Source organism: Centroberyx gerrardi, chromosome 23, assembly GCF_048128805.1.
Source record: "Centroberyx gerrardi isolate f3 chromosome 23, fCenGer3.hap1.cur.20231027, whole genome shotgun sequence".
In the NCBI taxonomy this organism is placed as follows: domain Eukaryota; kingdom Metazoa; phylum Chordata; class Actinopteri; order Beryciformes; family Berycidae; genus Centroberyx; species Centroberyx gerrardi.
The window spans coordinates 4,698,870-4,726,363 of NC_136019.1; the positions used below are offsets into that span (position 1 = coordinate 4,698,870).

Sequence of the window (27,494 nt, forward strand, 5' to 3'; positions counted from 1 at the left end):
TTACTTTTATACTACCTTCAGTCACTTTCTATAAAAATGGACACTCAGGTGATTCTTCCATCAGTATGTATTCTGTACTTAATAAATGCTTAATAAAATTCATATTTCACCACTGGTTCGTATTTAATATACACCCTTCTTTTCTCTGCTGGTGCATTCAAACAACACAAGGTAAAACAGACGTACAAGTTTTCCTCTTGCAGATTAGAATCACACACAGACATGTTTTTATTCATTTTCCACATTAAATTATGGATTCACCTCAAATCTGTTACTCTACATACACAAAACTTAGAATGGAGAAACTACAACACAAAACAATCTACACGGTTTACAAGTACATGGTGATAAAATGAATATACAATAAAATAAGTATATATAACAATCCATTAAGCCGCTCTCACAATGGAAGCACACTGCCCATATAAGATGTTTACAACAACATGGTCGATTTGAATGCAACAAAGCTGCATGCTTTTGGTGGGAATGTCTGTGATGAAATGCTGTAAAACATGAAGCTTGCTTTCTGTCAGAAGGCACACAGTCAAGGTGCTACTCTAATCTGTATTTTGCAAAGACAAACACAGCAGACAATAAAACATTCCCACGCAACGCCAATGGATCAGTTTTCAGTCGTCAATCTTTCATCATAGCAATATTATTGATTGACTGACGAACCTAGATTTTTCCAAAACGTAAGATAAAGAGAGAGCAAGGGTGCGACATTTCAGCAAGACATATTATGGAGGGAGATTAATACAAAAGATTTCGATAAATAAATTGACAGATCAGACAGGGGTAAAGAAACAAGAGAAAACAATATACAAAAATGATATGAAAAATATAGGCTAAAAACAAACATTTATGAGATGAGTTCATAAATCAGCTTTGTTTTCAGTACATTAGCCCATTAAAGGCTCATTTTCTTTTCTTTTCTGTTTTTTTAGAGTATGTATAGCCTATATCCAACTGTATAGAGCAGATTGTACAAGTCAATTTTGATACATCATCCCACTTGGGTTATGTTTGGCAGATATATTGTCTACATCATTTGCTTTAAATAGTGAACAAACTCCTTCTGAAGTGTATAAGGCATGGATGTGTTATAGAAATAACAGAAGAACAGTTATAAGGTGTAAGGTCTGCTGTGTGGATTCGCTGCAGTTATTATTTTCTACCACTAGATGTCATGGTGTCCCTGCTGCAGGAGTCCTGCACAGCAACAGCTGAGCCACTGAAGTAATGATCATCACATACAGTGGATGAGGTTTTTACATGACACTGACTGAAGATGCATCCCTCTATCCTTCACCGTGGACCACAGGAGGGACAGCTGTCACCTTGGAGACTGAAAGCGGGATCTGAATAAACTAAGAAAATACCAGACCACTCAATTATTCCAGTGTTGTGATAGTAACTCGCTCCTGAATGTCACCAAAACAGACTCTTGTTATAACCCAGGATCAACTTAGAAAGCTGGGTGCTACAGACACTTTGGAGGAGATGTTGGCTATTCCTTGGACTTGAAGCTTTGGAGACTTGAGTGAACAAGTCCTGCAGATAAAATCAGTTGCTCTTCACACAGCTGTCCTCGGTCTTTCATTAAAACTGTTGTTCTGAGGGGACATGAGCAATTGCATGTTAATTTCCAGATGTGCCTCTCAGCCCACCCACACCCATCAGTCTTGATGGTGATATTAGATTTCTGTATGAAAGTAGTTCCTTCTCCACTGTGGGCTAAATTTGTAGGTTGGCAATGAAATGTCTGCCAGACAAAAAGACTGAACAAGGTCACTAGTTTTTTAATACAGGAATAAAAATCCAAATATTTAGGACTCTTTTCTGTTAGTGGACCAGTGTTATGTGTATGACAACAACACGATAGGAAGTCAACCCGAAGCCATCGTTCAACATTTAAAACCATAAGATCTTTTGACTTCCCGATGTGAAATATAGCCTACAGACAGGTTTTAAAACAATGTCAATATCATCATCGTTATTTCAATCACACTGAACACATAAAAACACCACATTAACAGTCAAGACATCGACAGCAATACAGAACCATCAGCCAGTAAAATTGGTCTGACCCAGATCTGGCCTTGAATTACGCCGTGAGTCTGGGCCAAGTGATGTGGCCCGAGTCCGGCCACACGTGCCGCATCCATACCGGATTGTTAGGCTTGACCCGATTAGCGGCTGGATTCACAGCAAAAAGTCGGTGGTACGGTGCAACCAAAAGGTGTTTATTCACCCACAAAAAATGACATATAACAAGACAGAAACAAAACTGGAAACATGGCAAAAAATGAGAGGCATGGCTGTGAGCAGCTCTCCAGGGTCCTACCAACAGCAGAGTCAGATATACACTGGCAGCCTTATATACTCTTCCACAGGTAATTAACCTGAATGCTACCAACAACAGGGGACACTTAAACAATGGCATTCAACAATACAATATACTTCCCCTTTAAAATACCATTCTACATATCCATCTAGTACATACTGTACAGTCAAACCAAACAGATGTTCCTCTCAAACAATAAATACTGCAACATATAAACAATATACATTTAGCCCAAACAAACACACAACACCACCCCCCTCTGCTATCCTATCACATGGTCCCTCCCGGAAATATATATAGGTGCTTGGACACCCCGGGGAGCTTTTTTGACCGAACACCCTGGAACAGACACGACAGCACAGGTAAGTGATTGCATAAACCAAACCACTAAAACCCTTACATTGCACCACTAGTATTGCACTTAGATATATATATTGCACTGAAGTTATATTGCACTAAGAAGTATTGTACTTAGAAATATTGCACTTGCCCATACCAAAACATGGCATTTAACCAAACAGTGAGAACCCATTTCATGTCAGGTTAACTTCTTAACATTTGTTTGTTTCCTTCTACAGGTGGAGCTTTAATCCTTGCCCATGCGGAGTACCGGTAACCGCTCCAGCAAGACAAGACAAAATCACTCACACAAACTTAAAATGTTTAGTAAAATATATATGAAATCATGACTGGTTGTGCAATTATTAATACTGTGCAAATTAGGCTGTGCAAACTATTCAATAAACCAGGTGTGTAATATAAATGTGCAAATAGTGCAAAGTATTAAGTAACAAAGTGCGCCTTCGTTACACAGATTTGGGCCAAACCCGGACCAGAACTGGCCGGAGTGGCTTATTTCAGCCCCAGCCCCAGCCCAGCTCACCTGAAACAAATAACAATAGTCTGCATACATGTAAAAAAAAAAATATTGTTCTTTAATATAAATTAGAATCCATAACAATGTTAGGTATAATAAGTGCAGTACGCTGCAATAGTTCCAACATCAATAAAAAAACTTTCACAGTATATGAACAATTGAAAGAGTGACAGAAATGCTTGCTAAATTTATAAACAATGGGCCGTCAATAACACGTGTAAATGGTTGAAAGATGATTAAACCCTTTTGATAAAAGTTATTGAAAACTCAAAATATGCATGGCAGTCGTAATGAGTCTTTACAATCAAAGCTAACGTTGAAAAGTGGCCCAGTATTTACTAAATATACAAAATATAAATATATCTAAATATATGTTTGACCTCACATAGGAACAGTAGTAGTAAGCATTAGAAGTTTATCTTATGTTTTCTGGTGCTGTTCCACATAGTGATCTAATTAACAGAACAGAAGTTACAGACAAACAGAATGTTGTTATTATTGCAATTTTGACTGTTGTAGAGCCAAGTCGGCTGCATTTGAGGCGGATTGTATAGCTCTGCATCAACTTTCTGGAGTAGGTCAACTGTAGTGAGGAAATTCTGCAGACTGAATATGCTCCAAAAGCACTCGGGCTATAAGCCGGGACATGTTGGAGGTGACGGCCTTGCTGTCTGATGTCTTGAGGGTGGTGAGGAGGAGGTGAGTGCTGCAGATGCTCTTATCCAGAACGACTTAGAATTAGTGCAACAGTACAATAAGTGACCATTCCTAGCATCAACAGGGTAAGTAGCCAGATAATTTAGTGCCATGAAAACAAAAAAGTGCCACAACATTAAACATGAAAAGTAAAAACATCACTCTTATCAGCAGATAAGTCACCAAGCAAGTGCAAGTATAATAATCTAGTAACATAACAACTAAGTGCCTAACTAGTGTGTGTGTGTGCGTGTGTTTGGGGATAGAAATCCTGCCTCAGGTAAAGGGAAACAAGTAGGGGTTGAGGGAGGCAGAATAGGAACCCTGGTTCAGGTTAGGGGTTAAGGTTGAGGTTATTCCACCACTGGGGAACAGGAGCAAGAGGTGGGACCACTAGGAGCCAGGAGGGAGAAGAGTCGGACCAGGCAGAGCGATGGAAGGGAGGGACAGTCGACATGAGCGCAGGGCATGGCTGGAGTGTAGGGTTGAATGTTGACAGGGGACAGGATTTCCCAGGAAGAAGAGCAGCTCAGTCTTGTCTAGATTGAGCTTGAGATGATGGGAGGACATCCATCTGGAGATGTCAGCCAGGCATGCAGAGATGCGGTCTTGATCCGATATATCACCAGATTTGCAAAGAGGAAAAGATTAATATAAAGAGATAATTATTAACAGTGTAATACTATATATACATAGGCTATATATCAGAATCAGGTTTATTGCCAAGTAAAGTTCACAATACAAGGAATTTGCCTTGGTATGTAGGTGCATACAATAAACATGGAGAAAAATAGAAAGTAGAAGTAAAAAACACAACAAGTACTGTAAGTCAAAGTCAAGAACATAAATATAAAAAACAAAAAGAGATATTTACAATACAGAATATGAAAAAATATAATTAAAAAAATATATATATGTATCATATCTATCTATCTATCTATCTATCTATCTATCTATCTATCTATCTATATATACACACACGCACACACACACACACACACACACACACACACAGAGAGAGAGAGAGAAACTGCCACATTCTGAATTTATATAGAGGACACTTACCTTATTTGTGCCAGTCCAGCTTATAAGAGGCTTCTCCTTAGAACCAGGTCTTCTCATGGCTGCCCAAGAACAAAAGCATATGCATGATAATATTTATTAAGTCAAAGAACAGTTTGACTGAGAAATGAATCATCGCATTTACAGACAAAAAAGAATAGAGCAAAATACTTAATGTTACATTACTTATCCATGATACAAGGATATGTGATTGCTTTGAGAAAACATCATGAGTACATTGAATTACTGAGATGAATACAGGTACTGTACAACAAAAAGCGTATTCACTGACAAATGAACAGCAGTATTGGCAACTAGCCAACTAACCAGCTACAACATTGTTGGTAAATGTGTGTAACTTCATCATACATTCTATTTGAAAGCTTGTCAGTTTCAAGTTACCTGGCAGTGGGTTTTAGCCTATTTGTCAGTAGGGTGTCTCTGCGGACCGGAGACTTTGAGAGGGCGGGGTAACTGTCAATCATTTTTTAATTTGGCCAATCAGAGGCTTACAATCTTCTGTCAATCAAAAACCAATTTCACCAATACGCCGCCTGAACCAGTTGTCAATCAGTTTTTAATTCGGCTAATCATCTTTCTCATAGGAGAAGGGGGAGGTTCTTGTTTCTCAATCAATGTTTAGATCCGAAGTTTTCAGAGGTAAGTTGCCATGAGCAAAAGAATAGAAACGTTTTGTAACATGTTCACATCAATATTAACATTAAGGAATAATACAGATACTAACCAGAGAACATTTCTCTGAAAAGTGATAAATAAATATGATCATTATATAAATTGATGCAAGTCAATTCACCAGTTACCAGGCCATTTTAATACATTTATATTTATTGAAATGTGGTGATATCTGTACATATAGAAGAAGAATATCAGGGCTGGCTTTGTTTTCACGCACGCACGCACGCAAGGCCGTGCGCGTGCATGTGGTGTGTGCGTTACTGTGTGCGCTGTTGGTTTGTGTGTGTGCGGAGGGAAGAGTTGTGCATGTGGGGTGTGCGTTACTGTGTGCGCTGTTGGTTTGTGTGTGTCTGCGGAGGGGACAATTGTTAGATTTCTTCTGTGAGACCAACATTTATCTTCCAAAAGGAATTATATCATATATCAAAATGCTACGGAGACATTAGAGCCAGAGCTCTAATCACCAAAGAGCTGCACAGACCAGTTCATCGGATCGTGTTCTCCCCGGTATGACGACGGACGTTGACCGGCCGATCAGCTCAGGAGTCGGGCTGGCGGCTCCTCAGACCTCCGAAAACGTCGGTGCAGATTTCCAAACAGGCGTTATTTGGATAAACTGGCCACATATTGGGAATTTACATGGTTGCTTTCTCGCCGGAAAAAATATTAGAACTTAATAAAGTGACATATTAACAGTCCTACAGCGAAACTTTCAGCAGCTTTCAGCCTGGCTCATCTCTGCCATTGCGCAGGCAGTTGAGTATGTCCAGTACCTCCCCCTTCTCCTATGAGAAAGATGATTAGCCGAATAAAAAATCCTTGGTTAAGTGTCGAGCCATATAAGAGCCATATAAGAGCCATATAGAGAGAGCCCTCGCGCAGGGATACAATCCCCAGACCTCGGCCTGTGCGGAGGGAGGGCGGAGACTTGTCCCGGGTATAAATATGACACATGTCACAGCGCCCTTTCAGAAACACTTGCTGTGCCGCGGACTTTCGAGGCTCTTTGTAACTTCCAGGAGTTACGTTACAGAAGCAAGACAATGCCACGACTTCTCTTGGTCTTTGTATTCGTTCTCCTCTCCTGTTCCAATGTGGTCCCAAAGACTGTGATTTTGGGACATGACGTTACATTACCGTCCGGCGGACACTGCGGGGCAGATGAAGTCTCCTGGGTTCACCGGCTGGATGACGACAAGACGCGGCTAGTGGCAGCTCTTCACCAGGGGGTTTTGAAGCCGACCGAGGGGTACGAAGACAGGATTAAACCGGTAACTGGTGGAAATGTTTCTCTCGTCTTCAACCGGACAACTTACAACGACAAGGGCCACTATGAGTACAGATGCGGCGACCGTGTTTTAACTATTGTCCATCTGAATATTCTGATTCCCTTCGAAGAATCCGTGATTGAGGGACAAAATACCACCCTTAGGTGCCACTCCGTTACCACGAGTGAAGCCACGTTTATAAGGTGGGAAAGGGACGGAGAGACTGTGTATGAACGGGATGTTGCCTCTGGGACTGTCAGATATGGTCCGGGATTCGAAGCAAGAGTTTCTGTCTCAGCTGACGGCTACAGAGAAGGAGATCTGTCTCTGAGACTGACGGGGGTTCAGCAGGAGGACCAAGGGGTTTTCCTCTGTTACCACGGCAACGTCAAGGAGAGAGAGAGAGGAAACCCGCCTGCTGTGAAGCTGACTGTCCGTCCACCTGCTGGCAGTAAAGGAGAAGAAGCAACGGGGACTCTGCCTGCAGTCATCATAGCAGTAGCTGTAACAGCTTTGACTTTAGTTCCTTTGGGCGTGTTGTTGGGCTGGAAGATGAAATCTCGCATGTCAAATGCCTCAACCAGAGGTGCAGATAATCCTCATTTGACAGATGTGAAAATGTTAGATTTGAGCAGCAACGAGAGCGAGCCTCTTGATTCTCCTGCAGTCAATGGAGGACCTCCCAGGGTCTGCTCAAATGGGCATTTACGAGATTATTTAAACCTAAACCCGGTTTAGGTTTGGTTCTTGCACTAGGCAAGATTTTTGTGAAAAAGGATCACCATTCTTACCATCCCAAATCATGAAGTGGGGCTGCAGTAGAGAAGAGTGTCCCATCCATACTGAGAGCTGTAGGTTCACTCGTCTGCCTTTCTGCTGCCTTTGGAGAAGTTTAAATTAGGCTGCATCTGCAGCTTTAATTTAGACATTGTGCAAGAAGTTCTCAGGTTGAACATCCAGCAGATGAATGTAGATAAACTATCACCAGGTTAATTGGAATGTCTGTGCCTTATAACATAATTGTGCTGCACGTTTATTGATGAGATTTGTCCTGTGTATAAGTGCTAGATGTAGATTTTAGAGGATAATTAAGCCTGTGGTACATTAGTTTCAACTGGATGTCCCGGATCAAGCCCCTCTGTCTGGCTTCAGAGGTGCTGCACTGTAGCTGAGCCTGACCTCTGACCTCCCTGAGGGTGGGGCAAGAGAAAAGAGAACTTCCTTTTAGGGATCAATACTGCAGTACATATACATCTGTTGAATACATATGCCTTATGTGTCTTAATGCTATTATTGCTATGTTCTTATATTCTGTATTTATTTGCTGTATCCTTTTGCTATTTTGCTGCTGCAATGACCCAATTTCCTCATGGGAATCATTCCTAATGTAATCTTCTTAATGCTCCTGTGCCAAGTTGATTCATTATGCAACAAATGTCAAGATTTACACTTAACTGTATCAGATAGTGAGAGAAAAACTAATGAATTTAGCTCAAATTAAATTATATTACCACCTTCACATACATTTTTCACTTTGATAGAATACTTGTATGGTACATTTTGCATCATAATAAAGTGTTAAAAAAGTGAAGGTCTATGCAAACTTGTGAGCACGTCTGTGTTGGTTTAATGCATTTTTACTTTTATACTACCTTCAGTCACTTTCTATAAAAATGGACACTCAGGTGATTCTTCCATCAGTATGTATTCTGTACTTAATAAATGCTTAATAAAATTCATATTTCACCACTGGTTCGTATTTAATATACACCCTTCTTTTCTCTGCTGGTGCATTCAAACAACACAAGGTAAAACAGACGTACAGGTTTTCCTCTTGCAGATTAGAATCACACACAGACATGTTTTTATTCATTTTCCACATTAAATTATGGATTCACCTCAAATCTGTTACTCTACATACACAAAACTTAGAATGGAGAAACTACAACAAAAAAACAATCTACACGGTTTACAAGTACATGGTGATAAAATGAATATACAATAAAATAAGTATATATAACAATCCATTAAACCGCTCTCACAATGGAAGCACACTGCCCATATAAGATGTTTACAACAACATGGTCGATTTGAATGCAACAAAGCTGCATGCTTTTGGTGGGAATGTCTGTGATGAAATGCTGTAAAACATGAAGCTTGCTTTCTGTCAGAAGGCACACAGTCAAGGTGCTACTCTAATCTGTATTTTGCAAAGACAAACGCAGCAGACAATAAAACATTCCCACGCAACGCCAATGGATCAGTTTTCAGTCGTCAATCTTTCATCATAGCAATATTATTGATTGACTGACGAACCTAGATTTTTCCAAAACGTAAGATAAAGAGAGAGCAAGGGTGCGACATTTCAGCAAGACATATTATGGAGGGAGATTAAGACAAAAGATTTCGATAAATAAATTGACAGATCAGACAGGGGTAAAGAAACAAGAGAAAGCAATATACAAAAATGATATGAAAATATATTGGCAAATATACAGTGTGTAACAGAACATATAAGAATGAAAATGGACACCGTATGACGAGGAAACACTTTCAACCACAACACATCCTGCTTCAGACAAAACAGCACAAGGAGAATTTAATATGCAATGAAATTACTAACAAGACCCAAGTCAAATAGGTAGAAAATACTGTTCCAAGGTTTGTTTTAGCCTATTTGCTGTTATTTGTTTATGTTATTTTGCCGATGTGGTAAACACAACACACCTGACACTCCATTCTCATTAAAACAAACCTGAAGGGTAAATCCCAATTTTTTATTCAACCCAGGTCTTTAACTAATTCATGTTGCCAGAAATAAAAGATTTTATCTGATTCTCAAAGGGGGATATGTTACAGGATAGGTTGAAAAAAAAGAGCATTGTATTTCCTCAGTTTGGGCCATTACTTGGTCAAAAGGATAAAAAAAAAAATAATAATAATAAAGTTATGGTATCTGCTCAATGTGCAATATCAGTTTTAGCTGTGAGAAAACATTAGGAGACTTGCTATGTAAAAATACATGGTAAGTGTTTGTGTGTAAGTACGCGTTTACAAATTATGCAAGTAAAGCATGACTATAGCTTTCAATACAAGCCAATAACCTATACAGCCATCATCATCATCATCATCATCATCATCATCATCATGTAGAGGAAGTCAGATTAGGTTTAACATTATAAGAATTTGGAACGGTGCAGAAAATCGCGCTATTTTGGGGAAAATTATATTTTTCCGTAAAATGTTACCTTGGGGATTCTGATGGTTGCTAATTAGATTATATTTGATGAAACTTTAATATAATCCTCGTGGGGAAATTGGGCAAATGTCTGCACTCTGAATTCACCATAGCAACCCAGAACCATGGTTGTAACCCCACTTCATCCATTGAGGGAAAAAAAACACAAATAAGCCATTGGCGAGCAACTTCAATCATGATGATGATGACATCTGATCGCGTCACACGAGCTCGACTGCGTTCCCACTTGAAACGTGGTGTGGGGTTATGGGAAATATCCATATATCCAAATCATCGCCCGCCCCCCCCTACTCCTCCCCGTACCGACATTTCTCTCTTCACACCCGCTGCCCACTGAGTCCAGAGTCTTTCCTCTGTCTGTAGAAGAAAAAAGAAGAAAAAAACCCAAGGCAATCTCCTCTGTGTAAAGTTAAAAAGCCTTTATTATTCTTGGCCATTTCATGTTAAAATGAAATGTTAACATGAAATAGCCACTTAACTTTATACAAAAGAGAGTACCGTGGATATTGTCTTCTTTTTTCCTCTACATACGGACTTCCCATATTTCCGGTGAGCAGCTCCAGCCTGTGCAGCGTTCCTCTTCTGATCAACTCTTTCCTCCGTCTCTCTGAACCATCCACAGCTCTGATCGTCTCCCGGCGGTCTCAACAGACGCCGACAACAACCGAATCGCTACAAGGACAGAGGGAAGAGGCGCCGCTCGGGATCTGATATGAACAGACAGGCGCTCTCTGGAGGGACAGGTCGATTCAAACTGGTACTAGAAAACTTTGGATCCTTCACTTGCTAGTAAAAAAATGAATTCTATAAAGGATGAACTAGTCTGACGAAGACCCGAACGTGTTGTTCATTTTTAATTGTTTACAGCCCATGTAATAAAGGCTTTTTCTAAATCTTTTTTCACTTGAGAAAGACTGCCTTGGTTTTCGTTTTGGATCACTGTGCTTTTAGAATTACATTTTTGACTAGCAGTGGAATCTGACGTTTCCCTGTTTACACAGAATAAAGAATAACGAAATTGCTCGCTCAACTCCAAACTCTTCCTGATGCCTTCAAGGTGCATACAGATTTTACAAAAGGAGGGAAGTCCACTTTGCTCGAGTCCCAAGTCAGTCTCAAGTCTTGAGTTACAAGTCTCAAGTCAAGTCCCAAGTCTAAATGTAGAACAGCAAGTCAAGTCAGAACAAATCAAGAGTCCAGTATCAATTTAATATCTTAAAGAAAACTAAATATCTAGGACTTTTCAATGCAATATGGTTTTAATAGGATAAAAACTTGGTAAGAGCATCATGAGTTTGATTTCTATAATCAGTTTCAACTTCAATAAATTCAATCATTCCATACAAATTCAGAAAACAGAATTTAAATTCAGTCTGCTGGAACAAATCTCATCACTTTCAATCTGAGTCATTTACACAAACACAAGATCTCAAGTCAAGACTTTAGAAACCTTTTCAAGTCATCAGAACACAAGTCAGAGTCGAGTCCCAAGTCAAGTCAAGTCTCAAGTCTTCTGTTCATGCATCAAGTCAAGTCTCAAGCAGTTAAAACTGTGGCTCGAGTCCAACAAGTCATGTGACTTGAGTCCCCACCTCTGGAATTATAATAAACATTTGCAATTTATTTGGTAGTGTGGAATTCCCTCCTTTTTTGTCCCTGTTTAGACAACCACGAGAAGAGTTAAAAATCAGATTTTCTATTCCGGTATAGACCGTCACTTGTCCCATCTACTAACCCCCCCTTTCCCTTCCCCCCTCTCATCTCTCTATCCCCCCTGCCTCAGTGCACTAGCTCCAGCTGGCTGGCGGAGAAAGGCAGGACCCCGCTGACGTAGTAGGCGATGCCCAGGGAGAGGAGAGCGATGACCACCAGCAGCAGCAGGACCCTCCAGAAGCCCAGGTCCTCCACAAACTCCTGCCAGGTGGTCCTGAAGCTGGACAGGACGCCCTCGCTGCTCTGCAGGTTGGGGTTCAGCAGCGAGTGGCTCTCCATTGCACTGGGACAGAGACAGTTGGAAGAAGAAAAGATGTTTATTCAAAATGGCATGGCATGCAATGGCATGGCATTAAGCAATGGCACAATATGCAATCCATTTGGCATGAGGCAATGACTCAAAATCTTGAAAAACAGTTTATTAATCATGCTCAAATAATCTACAAAAGACAAAATCAAGAAAAAACAAACAAATTGTGTGAAGTACAGTAGACATAGCTATAGGACTGTAGCAGTTGTCCAAACTCTGTGCTGATACACCTTGATGGAGAGCAGGCTGAAGTTAGCATTGGTGATGACCAATTGAATTTTCTTTCTTTTTCGAGGGTTTTGACAAACGCTAACTCTTCACTTAAAACATATTTTTTTGTGCTTAATTTTGTAAGTTTTTGCCCCGGGAGGTAGACTTCTATTACTTGGTAGATATATCATTATTATGAAGATACATTGACAACATAACATGCAAAATAACTTGGCTACCGATGGCTTGCAAAATTAAAGGCTAATGTGGTGGAATGTTTTATAGCTTTATTGCTTGCTGCCCTTGATTTGTCCTGAACTATTTGCACAACGTGGCTACTTCAAAATGAAATGCTTTAGTGTGCAGCGTGTACTGCTGTGCAAGTCTAGTCTGCCCGGGCTGACCGATCATTTGTCTGTAAGCTATACAGCATTTACATGATAGTAAATGTGAGAAGAGAAGCCTGACAGACCTCCGTCTACCAGCTGGAGCCCCGCTCTAGCTTACTAACGGTCACTCGTTCAAAAGTTATTTTTGAACTTAGAATCCCTTTGATCTCTGACTTGCTAGCTTTAAATGTGGCTAACCTAAACTTTTTCACCATGTTATCTCTATGGGCTCAGAATCAGTAGAATTTTAGAATTCTGAGGTCCCATTCAAATTTAATAAAGTCCACAGCCATGAAGAAAAAAGAAAAAAGGCACTCCGCCATGTAATGACAGACATATAGGAGGGGTCTTTTGTTGGGATCCGTGCAGTAAAACTGGAGTTATTTTAGCGCAATTAAAAAGCCTTACTTTCAAGGCTAATTTTCACGGAATCCACGAATCTAAATGACTCGACGTAATTGTACCAAACTTGGTTTATGGTGAGCCAATGGGCATACGAGTCCACCTGTGAAATGGCACTGAAATTGGTTGTGAAACAGCGGAGATACCGCTGTCTGAAAATCGCTGTTTTACATTGAGAGGCTGACCAACGCTAACTATTCCAACGCTACCAACCCGCTAGAATAAAATAATCTTATGGCACAGTCTAGCATAACACAGCATTATAACAAAATTAAATGAAACAGTCACGGCAAGGAGAAGTAAGACTCTAATGTAACAAATTCAAGAAAACATGATAACAAAAAACATGAGATCAAGTTCTTCATTGAGCCCCTCAGGGGATAAGGTACCCAGGTTAAAAATCCAGTGGGCTTCTGCCTTGAGAAGAACCTGGTCATAGTCACCACCCCTCACAGGGGGTTTGACCTTCTGTACGGCCCAGAACTTGAGTTCTGCCACCAAGTGTCCATGTGTCAGAAAGTGGTGGGCGAGAGGGGAGGAAGAGTCAAAGAGTCAGAGAGTGTTCAATGATACGAGTCCTGGCGCCCTCTACTGCCTCCTTGTATGTTGGTAGCTTTGAGAGGGATTTAATAAACAATGCATCAGTTAATCCATTCATTGGTCATATCAATGGGTTGTACCATTTCATTGACGATGTGTTGATGCTGTGGTCCGGTCCAGGGGAAGATCTGCAACAATTTTTCCCATTATTGAATTCATGGGACCCCAACCTAAGGTTTACTATGGACTATTCCTCTGAAAGCATCAGTTTCCTGGACATCCTCATTAAGAAAGAGGACAATGTTCTCTCTCTACCACCATTTTCAGGAAGGAAACTGGCCGCAATACCTTGCTCCTTGCATCCTCATACCATCCCAGTTTTCTCAAGGACAATCTCCTGTTTAGCCAATTTCTGTGTGAGACGATTGTGCACCAGCAGATGAGAATATATCTCCAAAACCCAGGATATGAAATCTAGGGGCTACAGTCGCAAGGTGGTGAAGGATGCTTACAAGCGGGTTGTTTACACGCATAGGGAATCTTTACTACAACCCACAAGAAAAAGTCCCAACAACCGCATGGTCCGCAGTCTTCACTACTCAACCTTATCCAATAAAATCAAAAGAATCCTTCTCAGGCATTGGGCATGTATTACAGCTACATGATGTGCTCAGAGAGAGAACCATTGTGGCACTTAAACGTAACAGTAACCTCCGAGACCGCCTGGTACATGCCCAATCCATTCCCCCCACAATGATACAGAGTACCATGGACAGCCTACCCCCTTCCGTCTGGACACCAACCCTGTGGACACTGCTCCATCTGCCCTCTCTCCCATAAACTCAAAGATTTCCTGAACTCGTATACCATTCTGTGCCCTTGCCCCAAACTATATGTAGGGAAGACATCACGGCACCTCAGGACTCGTATCACTGAACACAAGAGCAGCATCAACAGGAGAGACTCTTCCTCCCCTCTCGCCCACCACTTTCTGACACATGGGACACTTGGTCACAGAACTCAAGTTCTGGGCCGTACAGAAGGTCAAACCCCCTGTGAGGGGTGGTGACTATGACCAGGTTCTTCTCAAGGCAGAAGCCCACTGGATTTTTAACCTGGGTACCTTATCCCCTGAGGGGCTCAATGAAGAACTTGATCTCTCGTGTTTTTTGTGATCATGTTTTCTTGAATTTGTTACATTAGAGTCTTACTTCTCCTTGCCGTGACTATTTCATTTCATTTTGTTATAATGCTATGTTATGCTAGACTGTGCCATAAGATTATATAATATAGTATAGATTTGTTTTGTATAATACAATAGAACACAGTATTTGAAGTTTCTCCATTTTGTCTACCGAGTCCAGCAGAAGTATTCACTATTTACTATTATCTATTTACTATTATCTAGTATTTGTATTTATTTTCATTATCTAATCTAGTCTGTCCCAGGTGAGCTCACATCATTTCCTTATATTTTCCCTCCCTTTTTCACATCTTCCCTCCTGTTTTCTTATTTCTAGGATCCCCTTCCACTCCCCTTCAATGCTGCCTGAGGAAGAGCACTGAGCTCAAAACATGTTGCAGATTCTGCATGTTTACAGCCAATATACTGTATGTGCACCTGCTTATTATGCACTGTTGTTTACTGATGTGCTTCTGAAGCTTTAATAAATCATTGACATTGCACATGTAAGATGCTTCCAATCCCTCTATTTTGAAAGAATTAATTAGAAATTAGAAAAAGTGCAAATATATTTAGAGTTTGATTACTTGGAGCTAAAGCAATTCATTTCTTAGCCAAAAGTCCTTTAGTTATCAATACATTGTAGAATCGGTAATAATATTTTCATGGTAGGAGTAGTGTATAAAATAGTATATAAAGCAAGATTTTATTTATGGTCGAAACACGTTGGCTCTAAGCCATGACAATAAAGGCTTTTTAAATTTCAAGCTTTCAGTCTCTTCCCTCCTCACTGGATTTAGAGAGTCTTGGACTGTGTAGACAGCTCAAGAGTTTACTTTTTTCTCACTGGATGTTTTCAATCTTAGTGTTAGTATGTCAGTTTTCTACAGATTTGATTCCTGTTCTCAGTGAGCAGCTATAAAACTACGGACCTCACTACTTTTTTTTAATCCACAAGAGAACCAAGTGTTACTTTTGTCTGCCTTCAGCGCAGTTGTTTGTTTGCCTTTTAATGCATTTATGTCCGCTGTGGGAAAAACGTCTTTTCAAGTGAAACACAACACTATCCTCTTCCTTAAGACTCCCCTCCTTCAGTCATCTGCACTGTTTCCAGTTTCAATATTTCTTTTGTAGCAGTGGTGGTTGAGGGTAAGCTTGGTTTTGGCTCTCCATGTGTCCCTGTTTTGGTCCAGGATTTGATTCCTGCGGAGGCTGCAGGAATAAAACTATTCTGTATTTGGATACTTGATGATATTTGTGCCCCTGAGGCTGAATCCCTTCATTCCCCCTCTTCTACCCGCCCTCTCCTGCCCTCCCCTTGACTCTTATTCCCTTTTCCTCTCCTTCAGTCCATCCATTCCTCCTTACCTCTCGCTCTCGGCCATCTGCATGGTCTCCAGTTTGGAGTGCGGTCCTCTGTTGAAGCCCTTCACCTCCTGCTCCTCCAGTCCCTCCAGCAGGCGGATGGCGTCCTTGTTCACCCCGCGTCTCTTCGCCAGCACCAGCGGAGTCGATCCGTTGTGGTTGCTGTTGCGTAGGAAGACCAACAGACGGCACTGTTAGGCTCAAGCTTCATTAACTGTTGTTACTTTAACAAGAAACCTCATTTTAAAACTTTATTTAACCACTCAAGTTGACTAAGAACACATAGACCAACAACAGCAGTTAGGAAGCTGGGAGTAAGGAATAACTAAATGGTAATAACATTATCTCATCCAGTGTTAGGTCCATTACAGACTATGTAAGCAACACATGCAACAATGCAAATGAGAACGCAAGGGCGTTTCTCACGTTGTTGCGTAGAAAAATGTGTAGTCCAAAATTTGTAATATTGTCTGCTACATATATCATGCGTTTCAGGTAGAGACACTGAATGAAAATTGCTGCTCAATGATCAACTACCAATGAAAAAGCAATTTTCTGTGTAAACTGAAAAAGTGGAAATGGCGGTGGCTCAGTCAGAAGAGAAGCCGGCTCATCTGGCAGTACCATCTTCTTTTCAACTTTTTCTTTTAGCGGCGATGGAGAATGTATAAATGTACACATTCCTCTACAGCAGCCATTTTAAACACTATTCATATGTCAATGCTCCAGATAATCCAACACTTCCATGCTCCAGACCGGTGGCTTAGCTCCCCCTTGTGGAACGCAGGCTGTAGGAACCTGCTGGATGTGTGTGCTGTGTAAGCAGACAGCTTGCGTAGGTCAAGGAAACTTAGTGTATGCATCCTGTGTGTGGAGTCTGTAACGGGTCTTAGACTCTATAGATCTCAATGAGTAGAACATGGTGCCATCACTCCAACTGGGGCTCCCCGTGCTAAAAATGCACTGATTGGTAATGTGAGGCACTTTGGATAAAATCTGCCATAAAATGCCACTGCAACAATTTTTTGGGGGGATTTTTGCCTGTGTTGGAGAAGACTGTGAGTGAGAGAGAGAGAGAGAGAGAGAGAGAGAGAGAGAGAGAGAGAGAGAGAGAGAGAGAGAGAAGGATGACACATGACAAAGGTCCCAGGATTCAAACCCAGGACGCTGTGTTTACATGGTACGCACCTTAGTCCACCAAGCCACCAGGACGCCCTCTGGCACTGTATCATCTTATTAATTTCCAGCACCACTTGCAAAATCTCAAACCGGTCAATCGCTGATAACAGCGCTCCGGCAGCACCACTTATTTATTTTACAACACTCTGGGGAGAACCGTGTCCTCCATTTATAATTGTATCCCCTCTTCTATATGTAGCCTTAACTAAACCAGTCTTCTGCTCTCTCTGTCTGTCTTATAAAATTATAGACCATGTACATCAGTAGCTACTTGTTCACAGCAGGGCAAAACTTATGGAGTCATCCCATAAATGCTGAAAAATATCACCTGAAAAAAAAAAAAGGTTCATGAGGGCTAAAATTTCCTACTATGACCTATCATCTATGCAGCAACCAGAGAATGAAGAATGGGCTGTGTACAAATAATAGCTAAATATTTAAACAACCAGATTAGAAAAAGAGACATCGGAAAAAGATGCAAGTCAGCGATGTGGATCTGTACAGTAATGTCATAGCTAAAAATGACTAAGGTGGATTTGTTTCCAAATGTAGGTTACTGTGACACAGTAAACTTCTTGTCTTTAGCTCTAGTCTCTACTCCAAAACACTCTGAGTTGTAGCTTGAGAAGAGTCAGCTCAGTTAACCTGAACAAACTGAAATACAGTCAGCTGTTCTCAGCCATGGTTGCGCGAGAGCTGCGGACCTCCAACATGGCTGACAGAAGGCGCATTACATCACCTGAAAGCCTTCTCTTCCATCTCTTACCAGATGTCAATTTTCAGCCCGTTGGACACCAGGAACTGTATCGTGTCCACGTGTCCACACAGATGCAGCGCTGTGTTCCCTTGGTAATCCGTCGCCAACAGGTCCGCCCCGAACTTGTGCAAGAAGCGGCATATGTCCACGTTCCCCCGGGCGGCGGCTAGGTGCAGGCCGGTGCGGCCCCGGTTGTCGCGGATGTTGGGGTCGCATCCGGTCTCCAGGAGCCGCTTGGCGAAGGGCAGGTCGCCGTCGATGCAGGCCTGCAGCAAAGGCACGCTGGTCTGCGACGAGTCGTTGATGAAGACATAGGACATGTCCGAGTGGGTATCAGAAAATTCCAGCGTACCTGGAGGGAGGAAACGGGTTTCATTATCACAAATAATCTCACATTTTATTGATAATTTAAAGCCACCGTAATAATAAGCACAGAAGATTGGATATTTCTGAGTGGGTGTTGCGCGCCCCCTTGTGGTGTTTACTGTCTTATTCTGCTTTCTCTCCTCCTGCAGGGAATTCCTGATGAGCAATGTGCTGCACCTGCGACACCGCGGTAGCAGGCCGGGCCTATATAAGGAGCCTGTGGGAGGGAGAACGCAGAACGGCACCCCGCGTAGCATTTGGATGTTTGCTTTGTTTTGCCGTTCTCATTATTTTCCCTTTTGATTTGGGGATGGAGGTTTGGGTAGTCCCTATTCTCGGTTTGATCTTGTTAGTTTAGCTTTGGATCATGTTTTGGTTAGTCTAGGGGGAAACACTGGCTTCGACGGCCCATTGCATGGCTGGCCCAGTGTCTTCCCCATCCTTTTGTTAAGTTTGGCCCAACCTCCATTCTCCTTTTGTTTCTTATGTGGTCTTCTTGGTCTTTATGTTTAAATAAAACATTTGAACTTTGTTTCTTAAATCCTATGGTGGCGTCTCTTTTATGTTATGGTCTCATAGCGAGTCTGTTCAGGGTTGAGATCGTAACAGTGGGTGTCAGAAAAGTGGAGGGAGGAAATGGGTTGAAAGAGGAAGAGCAGGAGTTATGTTTAATTTTCACAAATAATCTAAATTTTATTGATAATTTAAAGCCACCGTAATAATAAGCACAGAAGATTGGATATTTCTGAGTGGGTGTCAGAAAAGTCCAGTGTACCTGGAGGGGTAGGAGGGTATGAAAGGGGGGAAGCAGGAGTTAAATATGGATGAAATGAAATCTGGATGGAAAGAAAATCTGTGCTCTAACAGCTCAAAACGAGGTGCTACCTTGAACATACAAACCTGACTGAGTGAATTAGAAGATTGAGAGCAAGATGATTTTTTAAATTTGAAAACAACACAAATACTGGGCTCTAATAAAATGGCAGCAGGGTGGCGTAGTGAGTAGAGAGACCAATCAATAAAGGTTGTTTTAACAGTTTTTGGACAGTCTAGAAATAGCCACAATACACCAACCACGTCAGTTAGTTTTTTGCTCAGCCTGCCCCTGTCCATTGCCCCCTTGCTGCCCCCTCCATCTCCATCACTATAGCCATTGATAGAAAGGAGCTGATGCTCTGACCTATCCAACAAGGACAAGTATTAGTCTAGAGAGACCAGCCTTCAACTGAACGCCCCGGTCCAAGCCCCCATTGCAGCAAATATTAGAATATTTGATATAGGCCTATTTCAGAGAAAATTAATTAACTTGGGCGGCAGAGAAGTGAAAAGAGAATATTAGAGAGTATTCCCATGTCACATGCATTTCCTACCAGTATGGTGCTTTACCACACACACACACAGCTCATTGGCTGTGGCTGTCATTTGATCATTATCAGCTGTTAATTTATTACAATCACCTGTTATTATCCTACCAAAATGGTGTGTGTTGATGTAGCAGAATACTATGAATAGAGTATCAGAAATAATACAATACACTCTAACTAGGATTGACTGTCAGAATGTGAATGCGGGAGGCAACACCCTGAAGGATCTGCTTTTTTACTGAAAAAGTGATAAAAAAAAAATCTCTCAAACATCGTGTGTGTGTATGTGCTGGGAAAGAATAGGTTACAGTATGTGCTGGCTAGCTAACGTTAGCTGCGATGATTAGGTGTAACATTAACTAGCCAGCAATGAGGCAGCAACATCAATCATAAAGTAACGTAACTTCATCAGCTAGCCGACTCCTCGCATATACGGCGGTTACACCTAACGCTACTGTGCCAGAATGCGACGCTAGTAACGATAATGTTAGCCAAAAGAAGCTAGCTGGGCTAACTAGCAAGCTAACGGTTTCTGTCTTCACACACGTAGCTACGGCAGTCTAAACCGCAATTTAACAGTCGTTGAAACATGCACATGAGGTAAAGTATATATTTAAACACTATACTTGCTGTATGTTACACTCCTCACCTGTTAATGTGTTCCAACTCAGCCGAAAAAAAGATTACACTGCGCTTTCCTTCGAGCTAGCAAGCCGTGTTGTTGTTGTGATGGTTGCAGGTGTCTCTCTGGCGACTTGCGTTTTACGACATACGCCAACCGCTTGACGACAGCTCCCGATTCTGATCTACAAATGATCTTACTCCGCGAGATAAACGGACTTCAACCCATCTGTGCACACTCCAGATTAGCTGAACTGTGAGCGCATCATGCGGACGCTTGTGACTGACCCGAACATCTGTTCACTATCAGCTGATGTCTATAAAATCACCAACACTGTTACTATAGGTTACATTATAATCAAAAAGACATCAAACTGAAATTCGGGTTGCATGTCGTTTAAATTATGCTATTTTTCTTTGACATAACATGAAATAATTTTGCTATGCTTGATCATCATCAGCAGGGTCAATCAAAGTAATCTCAAGGCCGAAAACACATCTGCATTAGTCACTAGTACACTTTATTTTCCCATATCTCTAATTACCTCGTTATCACAGAAAAACGGCGTAAATAAAATGTATATATATGTCCTCAATGGGCTTCCATAATAGGCTACTCACCCCCTCCCACCTGGATAATTTCTTTAAAATGACTTATAGCTTCAAAGTCACATTAGACTAACCTTTGCAGTCCTGGGAGTTTCAACTTATTTTCACCTGTAAGTGGCAGCCATCCATTATTTTCTATAATCGGATCATCTAGAAAATTATGTAAAGATTTGGTTGAACCTTTTGATATAAGGTGCATTAATCATATTCATCCTATGATAGTTGCTTGGCTCTCCCAACAGTAAAATCAAAATCATCAATCAGTGTGAAGCTACAACAGTCTAGGTGTTAATGTTTTTTTAATTTTCTTTTGCCAAGCACACAGCAATATCTAAGATCTATACCAGTCATCTCAAACATTATCTTTATACTAACTACAGCACAACAAAACACATTAAATCATGTTTAATATTATCTGTAGAGGTTACATAGATGCAAACATTAGGAACACCTTCCATGAAATAAACTGACCACTGACTTTACCTTTTAATCTACTTAAGTCATGAAGGGAGAAACAAGTTAAAGAAGGTGTTCCTAATATTTTGTACATTGTCTATTATATTCTCATTCTCATATTCTCATTGTCAATCACACTGCAATAGAAATCCTCAGTTAGTTTTGATACTTTATTTCATAGTGTGTAAGCACAAAAAAATACACATTACAGTATCAGACATGTTATCACCGATTTGTTTTTGCTATAGATCCTCTTTGAGGAAAATTGCATTTCTTTTCTGTCATTGCAGGCACTTACAGCATATTGCTGGCATGTAGAATAGGGATCGTTGCATAAAAGGTCTCAACTCTCCATTTTTGTCAATTTGTGCTAATATGGTGGCATCGAAAACACAGGACAAAAGTCAAAACAGACAAATAAAAGCTGTTGTTATGTTATTCAAATAATCACTGGTGAATATATTTTCCATATAAAACATAATCCTAAAGGCAATTTTTTCATTTTTATTACTGAATGTACAGATCATTATCGTCCCATTCCCTCACATCTCAGTAAATAAACCTATAAAACCAGGGGATAGTATCATGACTTGCGTAAAATAATTACAATCTAGATTACAAAACGACAAATGCAGACAAATGAGGAAAAAAAAAAAAATGTGTACATAGTAATAAAGTCGGGGCTACCGGCAGAGAGACAGAGCTATGTGCTAGACACAGTGGTCATAGTGGTTACAAGTCACCCAGTAGCTTTCACTGTCCAAGGATAATCAATTAGAGAGAGGAGACTGCTTTTTATCCACAGATATCATGGATCAGTTAAGCCTTTGCACTCTCAAACTCAGCCTGGGCCTTTGATGTACAGTGCAGACTCTTATTTTGAAACCAAAGTAAATGTAAAATATCACTTGTTTCTTCACGTAATGACACTTTACTACCGAGTATTCAAGGATACGTCTGCAATATCTACAGTTAAAGGCGTGAAATGTATTTGATAATCCAGCGAAAAGAGTAACTTCTACCTCTCCCTTATCCGAAGACAATGAAAAAAAAACACAGGGACTGGAAAAAACAACAACAACAACAACAACAACAACAACAGGGAACTAAACAGCATTATAGACTTTTCCTCTAACGTACTTGCTGTGTAATAAGCATGACAATAAGCACTATGTACAACAATAATTAACAAATCCTAGCAGAGAGTGTGTGTCCTATGTTTATGTTGAGTGAGATTCCTTCCTGATGCGTTTTATGATCACGTTGGTGTGAATGAAGGGATTCACTGTCATGCAAACCCGGTTTTTGGTCACAATATAAGGAGCAAAGGCTGTGAGGTGTGTGTGTGTGTGTGTGTGTTCAGACCAAAACCAATGGAAATGAACAGGCAGCTAGAACACTTGACATTGTAAGATTTGGTCATTTTCCTTTTCCATTTGCCACCGACTGCAGAGATATGTCACTGTTTTTTTTATGTGGACAAACTATGTAAATGCAAAATGCAAAATTTGAAAGTTTACACAGTTGTTTCAGTGTTGACTTTCATGACATTTGGGCAGAGGTGAGGACTCGAGTCAGACTCAAGTTACAATTTGAATTGCTTGACACCTGATGCATGAAGAGAAGACTTGAGACTCGACTTGACTTGGGTTCTGGTGACTTGGGACTCGACTCTGACTTGTACTTTGATGACTTGAAAAGGTTTCTAAAGTCTTGACTTGAGATCTTGTGTTTGTGTAAATGACTCAGATTTGAAAGTGATGAGATTTGTTCCAGCGGACGACTGAATTTAAATTCTGTTTTCTGAATTTGTATGGAATGATTGAATTTATTGAAGTTGAAACTGATTATAGAAATCAAACTCATGATGCTCTTACCAAGTTTTTATCCTATTAAAACCATATTGCATTGAAAAGTCCTAGATATTTAGTTTTCTTTAAGATATTAAATTGATACTGGACTCTTGATTTGTTGACTTGCTGTTCTACATTTAGACTTTGACACTTGACACTTTGAGACTGACTTGGGACTCGAGTAAAGTTGCCTTGGTCACACCTCTGCATTTAGGTCACTGAAACCTGTTAAAACCCCATTGTAACATTTTAAAGATAAATGGTTGGCATTGGGGAAAGAAACATTCTTTTCCTCATTAAAACATTTTTTTTGCAGATACATGTTTTTTGCAATATTCCAGTACGACAAACAGGAAGATGTTGAGTTAATTGTGTTGAAGCTGAATCCATCACTGAACCTGTTGATGCAGCATGCTGTAATGACAAATATGCCTCTTGTCTCGACTTGTTCATTGTTATAGCCCATTGTAGCGATTCGCATCAGTGCAATATTTTCACAATACATATGAATGGGTTTTTTTTTTATAGCGTGGCCTTATTCAAGTCATTATTGGTGTTAGCTGTTGCGTAGTTCCGTTGTAGCGATTCTGAGAAAGTGCTGGTTTTCCTTTTTTTTGCATGCGGTCTAACAAAAAGCACCAAACTACTGCTTTTCAAGTTGACTATCAGGGTATTTTAGCACCAAAGATGTCACATCATGAAATCTACAGGGATCACGAGAATCTGTGTATCTCTGAAATAAACCAAAACATTATGAAGCATCAAAAAGGCGTTGTAGAGTTAAAGACAAAAACAGGTAGAGCTACTGAGGGTGTAGCCGTGGCGACAGCTGTTATAGCAACATAAGCTTAAAGCAGTATTCCACTTAGTTTTAACATGGGAGTTATTCGGCACTTGACTGCTTTAACCGCAGCGGTTATAGCTAGCGGTGAACAAAACTGAAGCTGCAGGTTTTATGGTGTTTCATTTCATTAAAATGTGTGTATGATCGGGAGAGGTTAAAGATCTGCTTCGATTAGGTCAGTTCAGAGGAGACTGTAAGAACATGCGCGCTCCTGTCACCTCTCTGAACTGACCCAGCCGAAACCGACGCCCAGCCCCCCCCGATGTGTGAGCGGTGCAGCGCCGTCCGAAGGGGCGGCACTCTCCGAGGTAGCCGAGAATGATTCTCTCGCAAAATAAAAAACGTTAACGAGAAAACAGACATAAAATTAAAAACACACAAAGAACATAAACAATAGCACCACTGTCAATGATAATCTAGAGAAGAGCAATCACACCCGGACCCCTCTCCTTTCCGTTCCCTCCCTCTCTCCTTATTCTTTCTCTTTCTCGCTGATTAGCCTTTTCGCTCCTAAAGGGCGTCAAAAACTCCAAAAAAAAAAAAAAAAAAAAAAAAAAAGGCCCGTGTTGCTCGACCCACTTCTGAGTCAGGAGAGGGGCTCGTTTTCAGTCAGTCAATTGTGTCCTCTTGTTTTTTTTCTTGTTCTAATATTTTCTTTATAAATCACCTCATCCTCCATCATCATCACCTCTCTTTTTTCTTTTCCTTTAAGGCATGAATGCATCCTGATGTTTCAGTCTCACTCCCTCCTCTCCTCCTCCTCCTCTCCTCCTCTCCTCCATCCTTCTCCTCCGCCTCGCTTCGTACTACAAGATCTTGCTGCAGACTTGGCAGCGGCTGACTCTGGAGTGCTGCTGGCCGCCCTTCAGCGTCTCCTGCGGCGGGGAGTGGACGAACTCCCGGCCGGCATCCACGGTGGTCAGCCAGAAGCTGTACTTGTTGGCGAAGTAGTGGCAGGTGCCCTTGGCGCCGTTGCACTCGATGAAGGGTGTGGCGCGGAAGTCCTCCAGGCAGGAGCCGGGCGACACCAGGGACTGGCCGCCGCCCTCGGCGCCCGCCGCCGTGTGCTGGGTGGGGAAAGAGACGGGACGTCAGGGTGACTACTTCCTTATTCAGTTTGGGGTTTTCACTTCAAAACACCATCCATTAACGATACACTGCAAAACGAGTCATTTAGTCTCATATTCAGCCTTCAAATCTTATTTTTTGTAAATCAAGAGAAAAATTCTGCCAATGAGGAGAGATAACTAACACTTGTTTCCATTGCAGTTTCACTTGTGAGTGAAATAATGAGTGATGAGTGTCAGTATGTTGAAACAAGTCAGAATAAGGCAGATCACTGCACAAGCGAAACTGCATTGTTTAGTTTCACTTCTGCAGTGATCTGCCTTATTCTGACTTGTTTCAACATACTGACACTCATTTCTCATTATTTCACTCACAAGTGAAACAAGTATTATCTCTACTTATCTCTACTTGTTTCCAATGCAGTTTCACTGGTGAGTCAAGAAAATGACACTTTATTCTACAAAATTCTTGAAACAAGTTGATTTGCATTGGAAACAAGTGAAATTATCGAACCTCACTGGCAGATTTTTTCACTTATTTTAAGAAAATTACGATTTTAGGACACAATAAGAGACTAAATGACTTAAGATGGAGATATTTTGCAGTGTACCCATTAAAAATATCCTGTCCAATAATGTAAATGTTTATTGCTCAGTATTTCAAAATTACAGATGATTCCATTCTCTCAAATGTCACTATTTTTTTTGTTTTTTGGTCTCCATCTTCGTTGCTCAGCCTCACTGTGGTGTTTCTGCTCTGCTCTTCCCACAGATCACCTGTCAATCAAACAGTGTGGGCGGAGCTTGGATTTTCTGTTGATGCAGTTTGAGTTTCTCTTTTCTTTGTCTGTTCAGCCATGGTGGCTATCGCTGCTCATGCTAACTACCCAGTTCTTCTTCTGCTGTTGATTCCAAACAAACCGGACACATAAAACGCATCACTTCCTGTGGTTTATCTATGGTATAGAGGTTGTAGTTGATGACCTACCATGAGGAAGGAGTATCCTATCCACAGGCTCCTCCAGCCTGCGGGGCAGGTGGGGATGGTGATGTCCTGACTGTGGACCGCCACCGCCTGAGAGGGAGCCTCACATACCGAACACCTGCAGGGTTCATTCAACAGGGTTAGAAGTCAGGTAAATTTTAAACCTCAAAATGTACATTTTAAGCATACGTTTTAGTTTGTGAACTACCTTCTTACAACAAATAGTAAATACCAGATATGGGTCAAATAGTAGGCAGTGCATGGAGTTTTATATTTTCCACATAAAGAAAATTCAGATAGGTAATTCACAGAAAAGTAGACTAGACTGATTTTAAACTGATTTTTCAGTGATTTATTTTCCTGTAATTGAACTTTCTGGTGCTCATTACATTATCCACTCATCTGGGGCCATGCATAAGCAAAAACAATTCCTAACAACTATTTGCAAGTACCATTAGACCCAGGTCAGATAAACACAGCTTTTTAAGATCCGAGTTTAAGATCCGACAGGACAGATGACATGAGCTGGATGTGAACTCATGTCAGTGTCAGTATACTGAACATTAATTAGCTTACTGAGCAACCAGACAAACCAGACCAAACAGCAATTTAGTTGTTTACTACAAAGCATTAATTCCCTTTTAAGAGTATAGAATAAAAATAGATACTTTATTGACCCCAGAGGGGAAATTTGTAAATAGAGTAAACACAGTATGCATTTGTTTAAAAGAAAATCCACTTTCTGAATTGAATTGAAGTGAATTTAACCCAAAATTTGCACTTTTTTTTACAGTGTACTGAAGCAACCCAGCTGACCTGCTGATGTAGGGCGGTATCTGCTCCTCGCTCACGGGCATCATGGGTATGGGTGCGGTGGTGGAGAGCCAGTAGGATTTGTCGTTGCGGCTGGCGTAGTAACAAACCTCGTTGGGGGAGCAGTAGAGGAAGGGGATGGTGCTGAACCGGGGGAGGCAGGAGCCTGCTAGACCTGCAGAGAGAGAGGTTACACACATTATAAAAGATCAACTAATACATTTCGAATATTGATGTCATATTTTCATCTATGCTACAATTTG

The 27,494-nt window shown here is 40.9% G+C and overlaps 2 protein-coding genes across 2 annotated transcripts in view; both read right to left on the reverse strand.

Moving 5' to 3' along the window:
• col4a6 (collagen, type IV, alpha 6) overlaps positions 1 to 27,494 on the reverse strand; it is a 444,271-nt gene that overhangs the window by 258,323 nt on the left and 158,454 nt on the right. Inside the window, exons 46-48 of the mRNA XM_078291595.1 lie at positions 27,235 to 27,406; positions 26,422 to 26,536; positions 23,725 to 25,433 (exon numbers count right to left, since the gene is read on the reverse strand). Of these exons, the coding sequence (XP_078147721.1) occupies positions 25,173 to 25,433; positions 26,422 to 26,536; positions 27,235 to 27,406 (548 nt within the window). The 3' untranslated portion in view covers positions 23,725 to 25,172. The remainder of the gene's footprint in view (positions 1 to 23,724; positions 25,434 to 26,421; positions 26,537 to 27,234; positions 27,407 to 27,494) is intronic.
• Positions 11,985 to 20,723, reverse strand: LOC139921139 (ankyrin repeat domain-containing protein 46). Its single transcript, XM_071911304.1, has 4 exons — positions 20,633 to 20,723; positions 18,263 to 18,605; positions 16,321 to 16,479; positions 11,985 to 12,201 (listed from the first exon to the last, which is right to left on the reverse strand). Exons 2-4 carry the CDS (start codon positions 18,571 to 18,573, stop codon positions 11,985 to 11,987), a joined length of 687 nt encoding a protein of 228 aa, XP_071767405.1. The 5' UTR covers positions 18,574 to 18,605; positions 20,633 to 20,723.